Below are 24132 nucleotides of genomic sequence, written 5' to 3'. Positions count from 1 at the left end.
ATTAATGCACTGTCATTTTTCAATAACTTATTTGCTACTTCTACTTTTTTTTGGTGCTAGGTACACACTGAAATTTTTACTTAAATAATAACATAGAAATAACTATGATTTTTTTTGAGCATTTAGTTTTGAGACTTAGAGCTTATTTATTCACCTCCAGAAATAGGACCTGAGAAAAATTAAGTATCTGTAAAACTGGAGCTAAAGTGGACCTTCACATTTATCCAGTCCAACCTCTAGAGTTTGTCTCCTTTTGGTGGAGAGCTTCTGGAAACAGGGAATTCACAATTTCACTGACTTAACCCATTTTGATTAAGTCTTCTTACTTGCTGGAAAGTTTCTTGCTTGTGTTAAATGGTTACATGCTCTTTATAACATTTACTCACTGGTCTGAGCTTTGTGCTTTATAGATAGAAAGCATTCAGTACATGTTAGTCAGTGAGACAAAGGAATGAATGAATACCACTTACTCAAGATTAGAGTTCTTGAGGATGACCTAAAGGATGACCCAGCTTAAAAGCAGCCGCTTGCTTCATCTTGGATTTGTCCTCATTGTCAGGAAATCCTATTACTATTTCTGATGTCTGAGCAAATGATTTCTCTGACCATCCAAGACTTCTATGAAATGACTTCTGACCATCTGACTGAAGTTCTTGCAAGGCGTACCTTGGAAAAATCCTGCCAACCTTGCTATAGATATGGAACAGGGAGTAGGGAAGTGGCCAACAACTGGGGTCGCTTTTCTTTCATTATTTTTAGGATTTTCAAGGAAGTGGTATGTGTTCTGTTGTCAACTAGAAGTTTTGATATACCTGGCTTCCTATTGCTTGCTTATTGTTTTATGTTTTCTTTGGTTTATGACATATAGACTGGTGTAGCCCTTATGAACTTTTTGCAGCTTGTATTATTGTTTCTGTCTTATCCTCCCCACCCTCACTACAGGGATGCTTTCATCTTTTAGTGACATGTGTTTAATAGGTGCACAATAAACATTTGTTGAATCTATGTCTTTTCATTATTTGAAAACTCAGCTGTTACACCTCATTTCCCCCTTTTCTAGCCATAAAAATTTGATTTTTTCTGAATTGAACATCCTTTTCCTCTTTCCTTCTCTCAGTTTTAAGTTGTTCTTCTCTTCTGGATCATTTCCAAGTTTCCTTTTTTTTTTTTTTTGGCTGCATCAGATCTTAGTTGCGGCATGCGGGATCTTTCGTTGTTGTGCATGGGCTCTTTGTTGTGGTGCATGGGTTTCTCTCTAGTTGTGGTGCACAGGCTCCAGAGCATGTGGGCTCTGTAGTTGTGGCACGTGGGCTCCAGAGTGCATGGGCTCTATAGTTTGTGGCACGCAGGCTCTCTCGCTGAGGCGGGCAAGCTCAGTAGATGTGGTGCGCGGGCTTAGTTGCCACCTGACATGTGGGATCTTAGTTCCCCAACCAGGGATCAAACCCGCATCTCCTGCATTGTAAGGCAGATTCTTTACCACTGGACAACCGGGGAAGTCCCCATTTCCAAGTTTCTGCTTTAGTTGCAGAGCACAGAAAAAATAATTGAGTAAAACTTTGTGCAGCATTGCTTCAGTTCTTAATATTCTTTTCCATTCTACTCTCAGGTGTTCTTTTAAAAAGTTTCCTTATTTGTAAAATGAGGGTAATGATACATATCTCACAGGATTAATAAAATAACACATGTAAACACATGAAAATCACATAGCTCTGTTTCCTAAATTATTTTCATTCAGAATGCTTTCTTCTAATATCTAATTTCTTTTCTTTGTAACTTTTTTCTTAACTAGTTTCTCTGTATATTACATGTAACCTTAAATTTAAATTTGGTAAGTTGAAATACTTGGTAAAGTGGGATATCCATTTAGGAGAACTATGATTAATCACTTGAAATTGTACTTTATTGAAAACACCTGGAGAGATGTTTTGTTAGAATAATTTTTTAGAGTATAAGGTAAACATGTTTCAGAATATCTTATCAAGGTATAATTACAGAAAGTATCATTCTATTTTAAATGGTCTTCATGTTTGAGTTTTTAGTAGGTTTTATGTTGTATTAAAATGGTGTATTGCAGTCTTGAAAATATGCACTGTGTATAAGCCACACATTGCTGTCTCTTGTAACTTTAATTTTGTTTTTATATCTTAGAGTTATTTTCTTTTTATCAACTCAAGAGCCCTCTTATTAGTGGTTGAAAATGAGAATTTTTGGAATCATAATTCAATAGCTAGAAATTTAGTTCTTTATATGATAGGATAAGTAATACAAATTCAGGGACTGACTTTTTAATCTTATGCAAATTTTAGTTTTATAGTAATGGCTGAATTAAAATTACAGTTTTTTAAATTAAACTTTCTCATACCTGCTCCCCCAACAATCTGGAGTTGGGGGAGTAAGTGACAGAAGGCTTATTAGAGGAAATTATTTTTAAGCTGAGATCTGAACGTTGAATAAGATTTATCTAGATAAATTGGGGATAAGGATGTTGAGGGTGGAAGTGGGTTATATTGCAATAATTAAAGTTTGGTCATGAATAATGTACCCAAATGTATTTTAAGTCTTGGATCTAAGAGAACTTTTTACAGTTAAAAGAAAAGAAAAGAAAAGAGAAAGAATTGAAAATAAGCCAGTAAATGGAATTCGTTTTGGGGGTATTTCATGCAATTAAAAATTTTTTATTAATTTTATTTATTTATTTGGCTGCCTTGGGTCTTTGTTGCTGTGCATGAGCTTTCTCTAGTTGTGGTGAGCGGGGGCTACTCTTCGTTGTGGTGTGCGGGCTTCTCATTGCAGTGGCTTCTCTTGTTGCGGAGCATGGGCTCCTGGAGCATGGGCTTCAGTAGTTGTGGCTCATGGGCTCTAGAGCTCAGGCTCAGTAGTTGTGGTGCACGGGCTTAGTTGCTCTGCGGCATGTGGGATCTTCCTGGACAGGGATCGAACCTGTGTCCCCTGTACAGGCTGCTCCGGGTCTGCCGGCGGTGGGGGGGATGGCCACTCAGGCCCTGGCAGGGCACCTGCGTTTCAGACTTCTCTGCAGCCAGGGGCCACAGCTGGGGTGGGGCCGGGTTACCTGCCCAGGGTGGGAAGGAGGTGGGGTCACATGGTATGGGCAGTATTTCATGCAATATATTAAGAGTATTCTTTTATTCTTGAAAACCTATTTCTACATATTTAGTAAATTAAGCCTCATGCATTTCACACAGTTCTGTATTCCTCCTATAGATGATTTTTTTCCTGTTCATTCATTGCTTAGGCAGTTGTATCAGATTATTTTTAAATGCTTGCAACATAACTTAGGGTAAAATCTGTTCAATTATTGAGAATTTATTATGTGCTAGACAAAGTGTGATATGTGCTATGATAGGTGAAGGAAGAGGTGCTGTGAGAACTCATAAGCAAAGGTACCGAATATTATCTGGGATGAGGGGCCAGGTAAGAGAAGGCTTAATAGAGGTAAAGACCTGGAAGGTGAATAAAATTTATTCAGATAATGTAGGAATGAGTATGTTGGGATGGGAGGAGAGCATGGAGGGTTTATTCCAGATAGAGAGTAATGTATTTAAATATGTGTATTAAAGAAGCTCTGAATAATGATAGCTGTAGTAAAAGCTATCAATTATTGAATGATTATCATTATTGTGTCACTGTTCAAAGTACTTTAATCTTTATAACAATCACATAATGGAGCTATTATTATTCTGCTTTTATTGTCTGGTTGTAACTGTCCTTTATGGGTAATGTAATATATAATTCTCTCCTTTTCTCCTCATTTGGGTTAAATTTTGGAGCTTTGGCATTATTTTATTTTGGTTTTAGTGAGTCAGAAGTGGTCTGTAGGCATATTTTAATAAAAAGACCAAAAATTATGGCATTTTAGCTTGGCATTAAAAAGAATAGTTTACTAAAATATGGTATATATGGGTAATCCATTTATGACTGACCATTAAAATTAACTTATTATTTCAAGTTTACAAGAAATGTAATAAATACTGTGAAAAAGTAGTAAGACCAATCCAGATTGTGATACATAAAAGACGAGTGGTCTGGACTCCTCAAAAAAGTCGATATGAAAAAGAAAAGGATGAAAGCACTCTAGATTAAGCTGCAAGGAATGAGACAGAACAACCAAATGTAATGTAATGCATTCAATTTTAATGGACCCAGGATTTTAAAAAATATAAAGACATTTTTGGGGATAATTGGAAATTTTTGAATATGGACTAAATATTAGATAATATGAAATATTATTGTTAGTGTTTTTAGGTGTGACAGTGGTAATGTGGTTATGTAGGAGAAAGTTCTTATTCTTAGAAAATTCATGATGAAGTATTTAGGGTAAAATATCATGTTTGGAAAAATTATAATATAACAATTTCTGTAAAATTTTATTTTACTAGGTCATTAATGGGATTCCTGAGTATCAAACATTTATAAAATGCTTAAATCTAACTTACCTTTTTATTATCTGCTGTTTTCCCTTGTAATGTTTATCACCATCTGATTGTTGATTTATTTTTTTTGTCTATCTTCATTCCCATCCTCCACTAGAACGTCAGTTCCATGAGGACGGAGACTTTCTGTTACTCACAGCTTACTTCACAGCGCTAAGGATAGTATCCGGCACATAGTAGGCAGTAATCAATATTTGTTGAGTAAACTAATGAATAAAGATAACCAATCTCAACCAACTTCACCATTTCTATATAGCTCATAACATCTTTAATGTTTGAAAATCAGTTTTGGTACTGTTAACCAGAAATAATAATAGATTGTTCCTTATGTTTCAGGGAAGTTGGGAAAAAAGAATTTTGAAGAGTTTAAATAGTATGTGCACTGAATTGAGTATCCCATTGGCACGAAAGGTACTTTTTTTTTTTTTTTTGATTGGAGTATAGTTGCTTTACAACGAAGTGAATCAGCTATTATGTATACATATATCCCCTCCCTCTTGGACCTCCCTCCCACCCATCTAAGTCACCACAGAGCACGGAAAGTACTTTTAACATTTAAGTATTTTTTTGTGAATCAAGTACTAGGAAGTATCATGAAATAACTGTCAGGCAGATTTATCTTTTTTTATTACTAGTATATCAGTTTGTTTTGAAACAAAAGTCTGTGAAAGGCCAATTATGTGGATGTAGTTTATATAGGTTTCTATTATGTATGCTGTAGTGCTTTTTGTAATAAACCTATATCTTGAGAATAAATATAGACTCTGCAGTATAGGTGATTTGGAGATTTGTCTTATAAATACACTTTAAAGATTTTAATTACCTTTAGTCTCCTTACTTGAATGATTTTTCATCTCTGCAGAACTATTTAGATCTAATACTCAACATTTATCTGTCACTCTGGGCTTCGAGAGGGGAGAGGTGAAAAAGGAGAGAAAAGCCACTTGAGAAATATTCTGGATTCTTTATAGCGGCTCATGAGTAGGAGAGAACGTTTCTCTTCACTTCATTCTCCCAACCTGCTATTTATTTCCTGCTGTTGGACAGGATATAGTCAATGTACTTTGGATAATATCCAAGCACAAGTCACTGAAGGCACCAGAAGGATGGTGTAAAAAAAAAGATAAGTTTATATGAAAAACTGTCTAAATATGTAGTATTGTATAATATACTGTCTTTCATATAGGAAGATGGTGCTACTGATTCACAGTCACACTCTCTTGGCCAGTCCCCCTTGCAATGCATTTCTCAGATTGCTGGATGGGGTAAGAGATGGAGTATGTGGCTGAGGAGCAGTTTTTCTTTGTGAAATTTTACCAGCCAGCACAGATCATTTACCTTCTATTCTTGGACTCATTAGCACCACATTGTAACTGAGCCACTGAGACTACTGTATAATGTAATAGTTAAATAATGTAATTTAAGTGTAATTCCCTAAGAAGCTAACCATATGTAATGAAATTATTTTTTCTTGTGTTATGGTAGCTTACTTAAGCTTTTAGATAAGGTATTGATTCTTATTTTTCAGCTTCATTGCTTAACTTCACAAAACAAAATCAATTTCAAAATTACCTTTTTTAGAGGCCAGTTGGAGAACAGAAAGAACTTCTCAATAAATGGAATGAAATGGGAACTGATGAGCCAGGTATATGTAAAACTCTTTTCAAAATGTGGTAGTGGGAAAAAAAATTGCCTTCTTAATTGTGAATCCAAAATAACAATATTAACAATTTTTTTGGAAAGACAGCAACTTTCCCTCTCCACTAATTTACTATCATCTGATTTTTTTTGCTTAAACTTCTACTTTGCAGTTTAAAATTCCTAACTTTGGTCAGTGTTCTCCATTATTTTGAGGATATTTAAATCAGTTATCTTCTTTTAAAGCAGCATTTGAAAACATTTTTATAAAAGGGTAAATTAAATCATTCAGTGGATTTCATAGACAAATCTTTTTCAAACTTTAATTACATTGAGATGTTAAAGATGGATTAAATGTGGAAAAGTTTGGTTTTTTTTTTTACTAGCCCTGCCAAAGCAAGGCCTCAAAAAGTTTATTAAACACTCAGATTTGTTTCTCTCCACGAAAATCTTTAGTAAAAGGCAAGAGATTTATTTGATCTGAAGAGAAACCAGAGTATATGTGGAACAGTTTTAATACTTCTAAAATGTTTTTAAGAATTTATTTTGGTTCATTTTAATGTTTAAAATTGAGTCAATCAATTTTATAAACATATAATGAGTGAGAACTCTAGCATTTACTGTGATAAACAGATACATATATAAAATTGTTTAGGTAGACATGTACATAATCCTCACTACTCCTTCTTAAAAGAAAGTTGAGGCGGGTGGGTACTGGGCAAGAAATTGTGCCATAATAAAGGGAGCAGTGTGTTATAGAAGTTCAAAAGGGAGAACAGTTCAATACAACTACAGGAATTCACTAAGAATGCATCGTTTGTATTCTAAGTACTTTGAGAATTCTCATATAGAATTCTCTGTTCTCATATAGAACTTTCATATTATACTGACATTGTTTTTCAATTCAACTACAAATAACCTATTACAAATTTATCAAAGGGGGGACTCTTTATTTCTTCTAGAGTATGTCATCTAGGCTGTCAAGGGAAGGGACTACCTTTTTATTTTTATTGGCTCAATACTTAACACAATGTATGACAAATAACTGATATTCTGCAAATGTTTGAATTAATCTAGCTGCATAGCAACATATGAAAGAATCATTACAATTTATTATTAATAAAAATTTTTATGTTATAATTGAAATTTTGTTTTAATCTATCTTATTAATTCTAGATTTAAGCCTTTTCAGGCCTGTTTATGCACCTAAGGATTTTCTCGAGGTAGGTTCTATTGGCTAAATATATATATATATTAATGAGGTAAAAATGCAAAAGAAATGATGGTATAAAAACATCTCCAGGCAGAGGAATCACCATGTAAAAAGCCCCAGAGCCACTGAAATGGTGGAATAACATGATTATAGTATATTTGGAAATTGCTCTTGGAAAATACATTGGAGCGTGGAAAAATTAGAGGGAAGTAAATCAGGAAGATTTGATTAAAAAATAGTGACTGTAAATCATGTAGCCTGCTTCCTGGCACATACAGGTGCTCAGTGAATTGTTTCCTTTTTTATTTCCTTCCTGTTCTAGTAGTTCAGGCAAGGCATGATAAAGGTCTGAACTAAGAGAACAGCATTCAAAATGGAAAGAATTCAACAGACTTGAGAGATTTTAAGGAAGATTTGGGAACTGATTAGATCTAAAGCGTATGAGGGAAAAAAAAACAAAGATAACCTTTAAGTGTCTAGATTGGGTAACTGGGCAGAGGTAACTTGCCCTTGAGATAGAGAATACAGGAGGAGAAACAGGTCCATTAGTGAAGATGATGAGCTTATTTAAGTTTGAGAGGCATATTGAGCATTCAAGTGGAACTCTTCAGTAGGCAGTTACAACTCACTAATTATTTTAATTCACCTCTCTTTGATTACACTTTTTTTCTTGTACCTTACATGTAATCCATCAGCAAATCCTTTCAGCTTTACCTTTGAAGTATATCCAGAATCCATCCACTTCTTACTAGGATCATTCCTATTTCACTGGTCCAAGCAGCCATCTCTTGTCTGGACTATTTCAGTAGCCTCTTAATTGCTCTTTCTGCTTCTAAGCTGCCCACCTAGAATCTGTCCTTTTGTTCTTAGCAGAGTTTCTAGAGGAAGACTTGTAAGTACAATTCTGAAGAAGCCACTCTTCTGTTATCTAGGTGCTTCCTATCTCCTTCTACTTAAAAACCAAAGTCATGACAGTGGCCTAAAATATCCTGCTTGGTCTGTTACCCCACCACCTCTCTGAGTTCATCTCCTATTACTTTTTCTCCTGATTTGTTCTACTCCAGCTATTTTAGCCTCCTTGCTTTACCTTGGCTTCCGCCCATTTGTGAGGGCCTTTTGCTCCTTCTTTTCTCTGCCTGCAGTGCTTTTCCCCCAGATACTTGTGTGTACATTCCCCTCACTCCTTATTTCTTTGCTTAAATGTCACATTCTCAACATAAAGAATATGGTCAATAATATTGGGTATTATATGGGTATAATATGGGTACAGATGGTTACTAGAGTTATTGTGGTGATCATTTCACAATGTATGCAAATGTCAAATCACTCTGTAGTACACCTAAAACTAACATAATATTGTACATCAACTATATTTCAATTATTTTTTATTTCAATTAAAAAATATTCATGGAAAAAATTCAAACACATACACACACACAAAAATGTTGCCTTCTCAGCAAACTTTTCCCTGGCTCCCCTGGTTGGAACTCCTTATAGCCCTTTCCTACTTTGTTTTTCTCCATAGTATTTAGCATCATATAACATACTATTTTTCTATTTGGCTTATTGCCTGCCTTATCCTATTAGACGGAAGTTTTGTTCACTGCTGCAACAATTACAGAGTCAAGTCAGATAATTGAAAAGGCTCAACAAGACTTCACCCACAAGGATACACCCACATAAGGCTTTCTTTCAGCAAGAGAAAGAAAATACAAAGAGATGGGAATTTCCAGACACATCTCCCAGGCCCCTTTCTCAGTTGCACAGGATGCACTTTGTCTTTGGGTTATGAATCTCCAAGGTACATGCAAGATACTTCGGTCTTGGGAGTCAAGGCACAAGTTTTCTGAGGGGTCTTTTATACCCCACTGGTAATTCAGATATAAACCAGCAATCTGTACATTTTCAATAAACAATGTAAATAAACTGATATGGAGTTCCTCCAGGGGACATTAAATAGCACATTATAAATGACTAGTTAGTGCATTTTACCCCATCTTGGCCAAGGGTTGCTACTAGATGTCCAGGTAACCCTGAAGATAAGATAGAGCTACCATAAACCAGCTGCAGCTGCAAGCTGATCCTATCTTTAACTGTTCTCTCTCCAACAGGTTGAACAGTGCTTAGCACATCATGGCTCAGTAAACGTGTTGAGTGAATGAGTAAACGAATGATTGAATCTTTCACATTTTATTTATTTTTTTCTTTTCTGAACCTGTTGTCTCTGATACCAGTTTGCCAGCATAGAACATTGTTAGAAATTATTTCAGGCCTTTTAGAATTGTAAGCAGTATCTTTTTAACTTTAAAGAAAAATTACTTTGGTTTGAAACTGCCTTTATGATGCTAGCATTATTTCTCTTAGCTTATTAAAGATTTCTCCCAAACTCTTTCCTTTTCTAGCACTTAAATTTCATGTAATCTTTTTATGGTTGTCTTTAACTGTTTTCTCCTTAATAATCATAGTGTTCTGTGGCCTTCAGGACTGTTGCTGAATTGATCCTTTTATTAGTCATGCTGAGATTCTTCTTTAACTCAAGCAAATTTTCTATAATCATTTCCTTAGTTATAGTTTCTGCTTTTCTAATATTTTCTCTTTTCTATTGCCCACATATTCATAGTTTCTTTTTCTTTTCAATTCTGTGTTTTTGAGTTTCCCATGCAAGTATGATGCCTTATTTGTGTAATTAGACTAAAATTGTGTTATTCTATATTAGTCTGTATTTAACACTGTTGATTCTTTGCTAAATCTTCTTTTTTCTTTTTTTTTAAACAAATACCTTTGATATTTTTAGTTTCAATTTAGTGTTTGCAATTTTAGGAAACTCTTTTGACCTTATAGCATATTCCATTTTATCAGCCATTAGTTATCAGTTTATGAATGCCTTCTTCAGATATGATAGTGTTTCTGTCATTATAATCTCCTTCCTTGGATTCTTGGTGGTTTCTTTCCCTCAACAGTTTCAATTTTTAAATATTTTTGAAATTATTATTATTCTCTCCCCAAAATGTGTGTTGTAAGAAAAATAAGAAAATATATATAAGAAGAAAATTTAAAACAGAAATTACTCATAATGTCATCATAGAGCAATAAATACTACTATACTGTAACTTTTTAATTTAATAAACATATTGTGATATTAATTGAGGCATATTACACTGTATTTTGTACAAATTAAACATAATTTATTTAGGTAATTTCCTCTAATGGAATATTTAAGTTGTCTCATGTTTTTCTGTTTTATAAGAGAACAGTACTTCCTTGATGTTTTTTTCTGCACTGTCTCTGCAAACAGCTTTAATTATTTCCATAATCATACTGATAGAAGTGAGATTCCTAGAGTAAAGGCTGTGCAAATATCTAAGTTTTTTTTTAATCTAGTTAATTTTGAAAAATATATAAATCCGTCTTTCTTGTTAGCTTGGCCTCTGAAAAATTTTTTTTCCCTTTGGGTTCGGTTTATCGGCAAAACCTTATGATGTTATTCACTGTCTTTCTATAAACCTTGTCAGTATCTGTTTTTTAAAAGAGTTAGAGTTGGTTCTAAAATTTTTCCTGGCAAATATTACAATCAAGCAATTTAAATTTTTCTGTCATTTTCCCTGGTAAAATATAATCAAACAATTCTTTTTACCATCAGAAAGTTTTTCTTTCTAACTAAATTTTTAATTTTTTAGTTTTATATGGTAGATCATCTGTTGGAATATTAAATTAAAAACATATTTATAGTATTTTAACATTTTAATACAATTTTAGTTTTCAGAATGTAATTAAAGTATATGCATAACCCAGATAGTTTTTAATCTTGTGATATATACTAAGGTTATTACTACCAATTTTGTAAGTGTAAATAGTCAATAAAGAAACTAACCAATTATGTTGGATTTGTTTTTAAAGGTTTTAATTAATCTTCGCAACCCAAATTATGAAAATGGTGATTCTCATAGTTTCAGGACTCATTTGGGTTTAATCCAAGTTCCTCTCAAAGTAAAAGACATCCCTGAATTGGTAAGTATAGGCATTTAAAAATAAATTAACATATTTTAGAGGGCAACTATTAGAAATATATTTTAGTGCAGCATATGTCTAAAGCAGTAGGACAATCTGCTCATTAAATAAATGAATAAAATGAAAAGTTTCTTTTTTATTGTAAGTATGTTGTATAGAGAGTGAGTTGCTTTGCTAGTAGGATTAAAGATGAGCTTTCCTTGACCTATAAATGCTTTTGCTTATTTCTTATTTTAATAAACAGCATAGATTTATAAGACAACTTGTTGGAATTTGAGTGCCTGATGTATGGCTGTAAAACTGATTGAAACAAATTATGAATTTTATAAAAATTTTTTTTAAAGAATGTACATTTCATTTAATTTACCCAACCTTTATTAAGCTCATGACATGGTGAGACACTGAGGGAGATAAAAGAACATAAGATGAGTTAAAGGCTGTCTTTGCTCTGGAGACTGTCACAATTTGATAAGGTCGTTAGTTTAAAAATAGAGTAATTATAGAAAGGTGGGAAGATTTCCTGATAAAGGAGTTAAGAAATTACCATCACTCCTTCTTTTGTTAATTACCCCAAAACGATAAGGAGCGCAGAAATGTAAATACTGTCTTTGGTGAAAGTAGGAAACAACTTGTAACTCTAAGCTTTAAAGTATTAAGATAGAGAGCTGATGGGAGAATGAAGAATGACGCAAACATGAAGATGGTCAAGCCTTAATGCCTCTAAAAGGTGGGAGGTATGGATGACAAGTGTGACAGTAATCAATTTATTATCTTTCAGCTCCAAATCTACCTTTTTTAAAAATTGAAGTATAGTTGATTTACAATATTGTATTAGTTTCAGGGGTACAGCAAAGTGACTCAGTTATACACACACACATATTCTTTTTCAGATTTTTTTTCCATTATAGGTTATTACAAGATATTGAATATAGTTCCCTGTGCTATAGGGTAAATCCTTGTTGTTTATTTTATATATAGTAGTGTATATCTGTTAATCCCATACTCCTAATTTATCCCCCTTTGGTAACCATAAGTTTGTTTTCTATGTCTGTGAGTCTGTTTCTGTTTTGTAAATAAATTCATTTGTATTATTTTTTTAGATCCCACATATAAGTGATATCATATAATATTTGTCTTTGGCTTACTTCACTTAGTATGATAATCTCTAGATCCATCTATATTGCTGCAAATGGTAATATTTCATTCTTTTTTATGGTAAGCAATATTCCATTTTATATATATATATATATATACCACATCTTCTTTATATATTCATCTGTTGATGGTCACTTAGGTTGCTTCCATATCTTGACTATTATAAATAGTGCTGCTATGAACATTGGAATGCAAATATATTTTCAAATTAGAGTTTTTGTCTTTTCCTGATATATGCCCAGGAGTGGGATTGCTAGATCATATGGTAACTCTATTCTTAGTTTTTTAAGGAACCTCCATACTGTTTTCCACAACAGGTGTACCAATTTACATTCCTACCAACAGTGTAGGAGGGTTCCCTTTTCTCCACACCCTCTCCAACATTTATTATTTATAGACTTTTTGATGATGACCATTCTGACCAGTGTGAAGTGATACTTCATTGTAGTTTTGCAAATCTGCCTTTTTTGCTCTGTTTTATTATACTGGAGCTGGACCTTCTAAACATTTCTTTTTTGCAAACTAGCTTGATGTTAGGCTTTGTCAATAGAGGATTCTGGAGGGACATTGCAAGACAATAGCAGGAGAAAGGGGCTTTCCATGTACAGAAGCCAGCAGATCAGCAAACAGAAGACCCAGTAGCACTCACCTTGGCAGCCCTCAGTCAACCAGCTCCAGCCTGTACTCTCTGGCAAGGTTTTTCTTCACCTCTGGTCTGCACATTCCTGTGGCAGGCATACCCTCTCCTTAAAAGTTTGAATCTCAGTCTTGAGGGCACTGGAGGACCCTTTCCTGAGTTCTTAGTTCCTTCTTGGTTCACCCTCCTGCTTAGAAGTCATAGTTCCTTTCTGCATTTGCTAATTCTGTTTTTCCCTGTTCACATTTCTGGTATGGTTTCTATTTCTTGACGGGACTCTGACTGATACAAAAAGCCAGATGATTTTTCTCCCTTGAACTTTGGAAAGGATCAAGAATTGGAGATACCACATGTTATAGAGTCTCTGAGGAGACATAGGGCTGAAAGTGGAGATTGTGTAAAAGTCTGTATCAGGAAGGGTTAAGACCCCCGGACTCTTCTCATCCTGCATATTCCGGTGACTCCTCCTCCCTCACAGAAGACCAGAGGTGTGTTAATCACTACAGAAACAGAATCAGAAAGGCTATAAACTCAGTGACCTCAGACATAGAGCTGAACAGGAATGAGGCACGGTATTGAAAACAGAGGAATTAAGTGAAAGTTGACCGAATAGTGAACTAATACCCTTGTCCCCTACCACTACCACTATGCCTGCCCAGTCTCTCCTTCTTCACCCTCCACCAACTTTAGAATGCCAGAGAAAAGGTTAACAGAGATTTGGAGAACCCTTACCGGGGGCGGGGGAAAAAAAGAAAAGAAAAATAGCTGGCTGGCTATAATTGCTTCACAGTGAAGTCCACCACACTCTGCCCAGTTCTTGCAGACAGAGCTTCCAGTCAGTCGTTAATTGCCTCAACCCTAAATGTAACTGACCAGCCTAGGATCTCCAGATACTTGAAATCTTCCAATTTTAAAGGCATATGTCAAAACTAAAACAAATAAACAAACAAAAAAAGAAGAAGAAGAAATAGCCAATTTAGGGAATGAGTGCTTATTACGACCACCAATAGTTATTTCAGGCTTGAATTTACATCTACACTCACAAGATACAATAGGCCAAAACCTGGTGCGAGGTTCATTTAGATTTGCAAAATGATACAGGACAGAAAACATGGCATGTCAGTATATCACGTAGATCTTCATTGGAAGTCCTTGCAGCCAACCAGATGCTACTTCCTAGCCCCACAAGGAATGCATGCAATTTGAAGTGCCAAGGCTACATAGGCACAGCATAGGAAAGTCTCATATGCGATAGGAACTATTTCTTATAATGCACATGACCATAGCTTCCAAGTCCTCTCAAGAGGCACACCAGGTAGCTAAGGCCTGTGTTTTCCATTAGATTTTTATAGTCCACTTACAGTCTTCCATTTCAGATATAATTTACCAGTCAAGGGTCATATTTTTTCAGTAAATTATATTGCTTAGTAATATAGCTGGCTTTCCTCTCCACAGTTTTTTTGTGTGATCCAGTACATTTTCAGGTCAACAGTGCTGAGAGAAGGTAAACCCAAGGTTATCTTCACATGGACAAAAAGGTTAGCCTGTTGTTAACCATTTCTCCCCAATAGAAGATGTAAAGCAAACATTAATATTCTCAGAGAGAAGATATTACTCATTAAACAAGAATAGAATTTCATTAAAACAACAAAACAAAACATTAGAAAATGAAAAAAGAGCTTATAGGACTCAAAAATACGGTATGCCAAAAAAAAAAAAAAAATCAGTAGAAAGCCCAGGAAATGTCTGTCAGAAAGCAGAGCAAAAGCAAAAAAGCCAAAGAGATGAAAAATAAAAAGGAAAAGGTATTTTTTTTAAATTAGAGGATCGATCCAGAAGGGCTAACACCTGACCAATAGGAGTTCTAGAAAGAGAAAACAGAGGTAAAGGAATTATTAAAAATTTTAAGAACGGAAAGACAGGAATCTTCATTGTGAAAAGGCCCACCCAGTACCCAATGCTGTGAATGAAAGAAGACCCAAGGCACCTGAATAGGAGAAGACTAAAAACTTTTTATGGAAGAAAAACAGAGTATATATAAAGTTTCAAGCATCTGACCGCTCAGCAGGAAGACTGGAAGCCAGAAGATTTTTAAGTAAAGCCTTTAAAAATCTGAATGAATTCAAGCCTAGAATTCTGTATGTAACCAACAGTCAATCAAATGAGAATTTGAAGTAGACATTTTCAGATGTATGTGATCTCAAATATTTACTCTTATTAAGGGAGCTATTGGCAGAAATGCTCCAAAACAAGATCAAAAACAAAAAGAGCAAAACAGAGGATCCAGGAAATGGGATTCCAACCTAAGAGAAGAACAATTTCCAAAATGACAGTGAAAAGAGGTTCCAGGACAAAGTTTGTGCAACAGGACCAGAGCAGAGCAATTCCAGTTTGGAACAGGAGGTTGGAGGGTTCCAGGATGAGTGCCTGCAAGAAAAACACCAAAAGTAAAGATGATCTGACAGGTTTAACCACATGCAAAATTGTATTATGGAGGGTCTTTTCAGAGTTGTTAAAGGGTAGAGGAAGAGGTAAGTGATTACAGAAAATTGCATAAGTGAAAAAATGGTTTAATTATGGACTGTATGAAAAAGATACATATTTTAGGAAAGGAAACATATTTATAGCATACTCCTTGCCTCAGCAGTGAATAATTTTTAAACAGTAATAATAATGTAAACTCTTAATATGGATTTAATCAAGAATTGATATATACTTATAATGGAATGATAGAGGGAGGAAAAGAGAATGTACATGAGCTAAAAATCCTCATTTATCATAAAAAAATCAGTAGATATTTGAAACTGATAAATTAAAAATAACAATATATACTTGTTACTTGAAATATGGGTGTAAATACCAGAAAAAGAAGCTGAAATTGGGCTTCCCTGGTGGCACAGTGGTTGAGAGTCCTCCTGCCGATGCAGGGGACACGGGTTCGTGCCCTGGTCTGGGAAGATCCCACATGCCGCAGAGCGGCTGGGCCCGTGAGCCATGGCCGCTGAGCCTGCGCGTCCGGAGCCTGTGTTCTGCAATGGGAGAGGCCACAACAGTGAGAGACCTGCGTACCGCAAAAAAAAAAGAAACAAAAAAAACTGAAAGTGGTTGTTCCTGAATAGTGGGCTAAGTATGATTGCATGTGTGTGTGTGTGTGTGTGTGTGTGTGTGTGTGTGTGTGTGTGTTGTGTATGTGTGTGTTGGGGAGGAGTGCATAAATAGGGAACTGCTGTTTTGTTGTTGTTGTTAAGTCTTTTAGCTGATTTGACTTCTGTTTATTGCCTGTAAAGATAGTATAGTGTGGTGGTTAGGTGATTAGATTCTGAAGCCAACTAACCTGGGTTTAAATTCTTGCTCTGCCACTCACTGGCTGTGTGACCTTGGGCAAGTTTTTCTTAACCTTGAGCTTTAGTTTTCTTATTTAATATATGGACAATAGTATCTTGTTTTTTAATAAATGTATGTATTTTTGGTTTTTTTTGGCTGCATTGGATCCTTGTTGCTGAGCATGGACTTTCTCTAGTTGTGGCGAGCAGGGGCTACTCTTCGTTGCGGGGCGCGGGCTTCTCATTGAGGTGGCTTCTCTTGTTGCAGAGCATGGGCTCTAGGCGCACAGGCTTCAGTAGTTGTGTCTCGCGGGCTCTAGAGCACAGGCTCAGTAGTTGTGGCGCATGGCCTTAATTGCTCTGTGGCATGTGGGATCTTCCAGACCAGGGCTCAAACCCATGTCCTCTGCATTGGCAGGTGGGTTCTTAACCACTGCGCCACCAGGGAAGCCCTGGACAATAGTATCTCATAGAAGTGTTGTGCAGATCAGTAAGTTAAGTTATAAGTTATGGGTTGAATTGTGTCCCCCCCAAAAGATATGTTGAATCTTGACATCCAGTACCTGTGAATGTGACCTCATTTGCAAATAGGGCCTTTGCAGATGCAATGAAATTAAGATGATGTCTTACTGGAGTAGGGTAGGCCCAAAATCCAATATGACTGGTGTCCTTATAAGAAGAGAAGAAGAGACACAGAAGAGAGACACACAAGGAGAATGTCATATGACAGGCAGAGACTGGAGTGTTGCATCAATAAGCCAAGGAACACCAGAGATTGCCAGCAATACCAGAAGCTAAGAGAAAGGCATGGAACAGATTCTCCCCTAGAGCCTTCAGGGAGAGCATGTTAATATCTTGATTTTGGACTTCTAGCCTCCAGAACCGTGAGAATGAGTTTCTATTGTTTAAAGCTAACCAGTTAGTGGTACTTTTTGTACCACTGGCAGCCCTAGGAAACTTATATATAAATATAAAGCATATAGATGGTCCTTGGAAAGTAGTAAGCAGTATATAACTATTAAACATTACGACTACAACTTTCATTAAAAAATAATTTTTAAGAAGTTATTTTTAAAAGATGTTAGAAGCCCTATTAGTAGCAGTTTATACAAAGTGATATGGCTGTACAGAAGAGGAAGTGACAGATTCTTTTCCTACAGGTGGTGGGAGGTCTTCTCAGAGGTACTGCCATTTGAAATAGTTTGAAGGAGTTTGCTAGATAAAGAAGCAGGGAAAGGATAATGTATGAAAATGTTTAGCATGTGCGTAAGTGGGGCTAATTTTGCTTCTGTCTGTCTGAAGGCACCTGGAGCTGGTGTGGATTCATTCTTAGCTATTGGAGAACAAAAAGCCTGTGGCAAATTTTTAAAAAATTGTAACTATACCTAATGTCTGCAGGCATGAGGGATAGTTGTCCCCATGTTTCCTGAATGATGTAAACTGGTGATAGTGATTCTGACCTGATGATACATGGTTTATCTGTAACCCTGGTCTGTCTGTGTGAATACTGAACTTAGTGAGACTCAGTGAGTCTCATATGATGCCTCAATAGATGGCCCTCAAACCTAGTTCACAGTGTTAGGGTTAGACTTACCCATATCAAAGGGTCCCACGCAGCCTGGAGGTAGCTTTGGAGGGCAGGGGATCAGCACAGGGAGGCTGCTGAACTCCCAGGCCTGTTTCCTGCCCTCCAAGGCCCCCCACCACCCGCCTCGGCCACATTGGTCTTTGGGGGCATAAGAGGGAGGCTGGGGAGATCAGGAGAGGCAGGCAGGAGGGGCCCTCCCAGACCCGAAGAGCAGGAGAGGAGAGGAGAGGAGGGTGTTTGCCCCACCCACTCAAGCCAGGAAGCCTGCTGGGCTCCCAGGTGAGGTCACCTGCCCTCTGAGACCAGGGAAAGGGCACACCTGGGCCCCTTCTGTTCCTTGAGCCTAAGCCCCACGCCCCACAGCCCCCAGGGCCTTTTCCAGCCTTGTGGGTCCTAAGTATAGTCCCCGCCCACTGCCCAAATCTCACCCCTGCTTAGGCCCTGCATTCCACAGCCAAGGCCTTTCCCCCCCTTTTTTTTTATTTTCCCTTCTCCTCTTTTTTACTATTGTGGTACTGATGTATCTTTTGGTTGTTGATTCATCTATATTTTTATTTTTGTATTCTTTCTAACATATCATAATTTCCTAGTCTAATTTTATTTTTTACTTTGTTACTATGCTCTTTTTTTTTTTTTTGCCACCCCATGCAGCTTGCAGGATCTTGGTTCACGAGCCAGGGGTCGAACCAAAGCTCCTGCAGTGGGAGGTCCAAGTCTGAACCACTGGACTAACAGAGAACCTCAGACCCCAGGGAGTATTCATGGGAGTGAGGTCTCACAGAGTTCCTCATCTCAACACCAAGACCCAGCTCTACCCAATAGCCTACAAACTCCAGTGTTGGAAGCCTCAGCCCAAACAACCAGTAAGACAGGAACACAATCTCACTCATTAAAAAAAGAAAACAATGAGACAACAAAAATATATGTCACAATAAAGGAGCAAGGTAAAAACATACAAGACCAAATAAACGAAGAGGAAATAGGCAATCTACCTGAAACAGAATTCAGAGTAATGATAGTAAAGGTGATCCACAATCTCGGAAATAGAAATGGAGGCATGGATTGAGAAAATACAAGAAAAGTTTAACAAAGATCTAGAAAAACTAAAGAACAAACAAACAGAGATGAACAACACAATAACTGAAATGAAAAATACACTACAAGGAATCAATAACGGAATAACTGAAGCAGAAGAACGAATAAGTGAGCTGGAAGACAAAATGGTGGAAATAACTACTGAGGAGAAGAATAAAGAAAAACGAAATAATTGAAGACAATCTCAGAGACCTCTGGGACAACACTAAATGAACCAAGATTCAAATTATGGGAGTCCCCGAAGAAGAAGAGAAAAAGAAAGGGTCTGAGAAAATATTTGAAAAGTTTATACTTGAAAACTTCCCTAACATGGGAAAGGAAATAGTCATCCAAGTCCAGGAAGCACAGAGGGTCCCATTCAGGATAAACCCTAGGAAAAATACAATAAGACACATACTAATCAAACTAGCAAAAATTAAGTTCAAAGAAAAAATATTAAAAGCAGCAAGGGCAAAACAAAATATAACATACAAAGGAATCCCCATAAGCTTATCAACTGAGTTTTCAGCAGAAACTCTGCAAGACAGAAGGAAGTGGCAGGATACACTTAAAGTGATGAAAGAGAAAAACCTACAACGAAGATTACTCTAGCCAGCAAAGATCTCATTCAGATTGGATGGAGAAGTCAAAAGCTTTTCAGACAAGCAAAAGCTAAGAGAATTCAGTACCATCAAACCAACTTTACAACAAATGTTAAAGAAACTTCTCTAGGCAGGAAACACAATAGAAGAAAAAGACCCACAAAAACAAACCCAAAACAATTAAGAAAATGGTAATAGGAACATACATATCGATAATAACTTTGAATGTAAATGAATTAAATGCCCCAACCAAAAGACACAGACTGACTGAATGGATACAAAAACAAGACCCATATATATGCTGCCTACACGACACCCACTTCAGACCTAGGGACACATACAGACAAAGTGAAGGGATGGAAAAAGATATTCCATGCAAATGGAAATCAAAAGAAAGCTCGAGTAGCAATACTCATATCAGATAGAATAGACTGTAAAATAAAGACTGTTACAAGAGATAAGGAGGGACACTACATAATGATCAAAGGATCAATCCAATAAAAAGATATAACAATTATAAATGTTTATGCACCCAACATAGGAGCACCTCAATACATAAGGCAAATGCTAGCAACCATAAAAGGAGAAATCGACAGTAACACAATAATAGTAGGGGACTTTAACATCCCACTTACCCCAATGGACAGGTCACCCAAACAGAAAATAAATAAAGAAACATAAGCTTTAAATGACACAATAGACCACATAGATTTAATTGATATTTATAGACCATTCCACCCAAAAGTGGCAGAATACACTTTCTTCTCAAGTGCACACGGAACATTCTCCAGGATAGATCACATCTTGGGTCACAAATCAAGCCTCAGAAAATTTAAGAAAATTGAAATCGTATCCAGCATCTTTTCTGACTACAATGCCATGAGTTTGGAAATCAATTACAGGAAAAAAACTGTAAAAAACACAAATACAAGGCTAAACAGTGCACTACTAAATAACCAAGAGATCACTGAAGAAATCGAAGAAGAAATTTAAAAATACATAGAAACAGATGACAATAAAAACATGACAACCCAAAACCTATGGGATGAAGCAAAAGCAGTTCTATGAGGGAAGTTTATAGCAATTCAATCTCACCTTAAGAAACCAGAAAAATCTCAAATAAACAATCTAACCCTACACATAAAACAACCAGAGAAAGAATAACAAAGAAAACCCAAAGTCAGTAGAAGGAAAGAAATCATAAAGATCAGAGCAGAAATAAATGAAAATGAAGAAAACAATAGCAAAGGTCAGTAAAACTAAAAGCTGTTTTTTGAGAAGATAAACAAAATTGATAAACCCTTAGTCAGACTCATCAAGGAAAGAAGGGAGAGGACACAAACCAATAAAATTAGAAATGGAAAAGGAGAAATCACAACTGACACTGCAGAAATACAAAGGATTATAAGAGACTACTACAAACAACTATATGCCTATAAAATGGACAACCACAAAGAAATGGACAAGTACAACTGGAAAAGTACAATTTTCCAAGACTGAAGCAGGAAGAATTAGAAAATATAAACAGACCTATCACAAATAATGAAATTGAAACTGTAATTAAAAATCTTCCAACAAACAAGAGTCCAGGACCAGATGGCTTCAAAGGCGAATTCTATCAAACATTTAGAGAAGAGCTAACACCAATCCTTCTCAAACTCTTCCAAAACATTGCAGAGGGAAAAACACTCCCAAATTCATTCTACGAAGTCACCATCACCCTGATAGCAAAACCAGAAAAAGATAACACCAAAAAAGAAAATTATAGACCAATATCACTGATGAAAATAGATGCAAAAATCCTCAACAAAATACTAGCAAACAGAATCCAACAGCACATTACAAGGATCATACACCATGATAAGTGGAATTTATCCCAGGGATACAAGGATTTTTCAATATACGCAAATCAATCAATGTGATACACCACATTAACAAATTTAAGAATAAAGACCATATGATCATCTCAATAGATGCAGAAAAAGCTTTTGACAAAATTCAACACCCATCTATGATAAAAACTCTCCAGGTAATGGGCAGAGAGGGAACCTACCTCATCATAATAAAGGCCGTATATGACAAACCCACAGCAAGTAGCATACTCAATGGTGAAAAACTGAAAGCATTTCCACTAAGATCAGGAACAAGACAAGGGTGCCCACTCTCGCCACTCTTATTCAACATAGTTTTGGAAGTCTTAGCCACAACAATCAGAGAAGGTAAAGAAATAAAGGGAATCCAAATAGGAAAAGAAGAAGTAAAACTGTCACTGTTTGCAGATGACATGATACTATATGTAGAAAATCCTAAAGATGCCACCAGAAAACTTCTAGAGCTCATCAATGAATTTGGTAAGGTTGCAGGATACAAAATTAATGCACAGAAATCTCTGGCATTCCTATACACCAACAACAAAAAATCGGAAAGAAAAATTAAGGAAACACTGTCCTTTACCACAGCAACAAAAAGAAAAAAATACCTAGGAATAAACCTGCCTAAGGAGGCAAAAGACTTGTACTCAGAAAACTGTAAAACACTGATGAAGGGAATGAAAGATGACATAAACAGATGGAAAAATATACCATGTTCTTGGGTTGGAAGAAGCAATACTCTGAAAATGACTATACTACCCAAAACAATCTACAGATTCAGTGCAGTGCATATCAAACTACCAATGGCATTCTTCACAGAATTAGAACAAAAAGTTTTACAATTCATATGGAAACACAAAAGACCCCGAAGAGCCAAAGCAATCTTGAGAAAGAAAAACAGAGTTGGAGGAATCAGGCTCCCTGACTTTAAACAATACCACAAAGCTACAGTAGTCAAGACAGTATGGTACTGGAACAAAAACAGAAATATAGATCAATGGTACAGGATAGAATGCCCAGAGATAAACCCATGCCCATATGGGCACCTAATTTACGACAAAGGAGGCAAGAACATACAATGGGGAAAAGACAGCCTCTTCAATAAGCGGTCCTGGGAAAACTGGACAGCTACATGTAAAATACTGAAATTAGAACACTACCTAACACCATACACAAAAATAAACTCCAGATGGATTAAAGACTTAAACGTAAGACCAGACACTGTATAAAACTCTTAGAGGAAAACATAGGAAAAACACTCTTTGACATAAACCACAGCAAGATCATTTTGACCCACCTCCTATAGTAACAGAAATAAAAACAAAACTAAACAAATGGGACTTAATTAAACTTAAAAGCTTTTGCACAGCAAAGGAAACCTTAAACCAGTCAAAAAGACAGCCCTTAGGGCTTCCCTGGTGGTGCAGTGGTTGAGAGTCCGCCTGCTGACGCAGGGGACACGGGTTCGTGCCCTGATCCGGGAAGATCCCACATTCCGTGGAGCGGCTAGGCCCATGAGCCATGGCCGCTGAGCCTGCACGTCCGGAGCCTGTGCTCTGCAACAGGAGAGGCCCCAACAGTGAGAGGCCCGCCTACCGCAAAAAAAAAAAAAAAAAGACAGCCCTCAAAATGGGAGAAAATATTTTCAAATGAAACAGCAGACAAAGGATTAATCGCCACAATATACAAACAGCTCATGGAGCTCAATCTCAAAGACAAACACTCCAGTTAAAAAAATGGGAGGAAGACCTAAACAGACATTTCACCAAGGAAGACATACAAATGGCCGAGAGGTACATGAAAAGATGCTCAACATCACTAATTATTAGAGAAATGCAAATCAAAACTGCAATGAGGTGTCATCTCATGCTGGTCAGAATGACCATTATCAAAAAATCTAGAAATAACAAATGCTGGAAAGGGTATGGTGAAAAGGGAGCCCTCCTGCACTGTTGGTGAGAATGTAAATTGATACAACCACTATGGAAAACAGTATGAAGTTTCCTTAAAAAACTAAGAATAGAACTACCATATGACCCAGCAATCCCACTACTGGGCATATACCCTGAGGAAACCGTAATTCAAAAAGAGTCATGTACCACAGTGTTCATTGCAGCACTATTTACAGTAGCCAGGACATGGAACCAACATAAATGTCCCTCGACAGATGAATGGATAAAGAAGGTGTGGCACATATAGGCAATGGAATATTACTCAGCCATAAAAAGAAACGAAGTTGATTATTTGTAGTGAGGTAGGTGGACCTAGAGTCTGTCATACAGAGTTAAGTAAGACAGAGAAAAAGAAATACCATATGCTAACGCATATATATGGAATCTAAAAAAAAAAAAAAAGGTACTGATGAACCTAGTTGCAGGGCAGGAATAAAGAGGTAGACATAGAGAATGGACTTGAGGACATGGGATGGGAGGGGGAAGCTGGGCGAAGTGAGAGTAGCATCTCCATATATACACTACCAACTGTAAAATAGTTGGCTGGTGGGAAGCAGCAGCGTGGCACAGGGAGATTGGCTCCGTGCTTTGCAATGACCTAGATGGGTGGGATAAGG

General features: G+C 36.5%; 1 protein-coding gene across 1 annotated transcript in view; it reads left to right on the top strand.

The window, feature by feature from the left end:
- The window catches only part of TBC1D19 (TBC1 domain family member 19), a 155033-nt gene that overhangs the window by 62020 nt on the left and 68881 nt on the right, over nt 1-24132 (top strand). Inside the window, exons 5-8 of the mRNA XM_082653432.1 lie at nt 4791-4865; nt 6036-6099; nt 7269-7315; nt 11203-11313. Of these exons, the coding sequence (XP_082509558.1) occupies nt 4791-4865; nt 6036-6099; nt 7269-7315; nt 11203-11313 (297 nt within the window). The remainder of the gene's footprint in view (nt 1-4790; nt 4866-6035; nt 6100-7268; nt 7316-11202; nt 11314-24132) is intronic.

This window comes from Grampus griseus (assembly GCF_964374135.1).
Source record: "Grampus griseus genome assembly, chromosome: 4".
Taxonomy (NCBI): Eukaryota; Metazoa; Chordata; class Mammalia; order Artiodactyla; family Delphinidae; genus Grampus; species Grampus griseus.
This window is presented reverse-complemented; position numbering and strand designations above follow the sequence as displayed.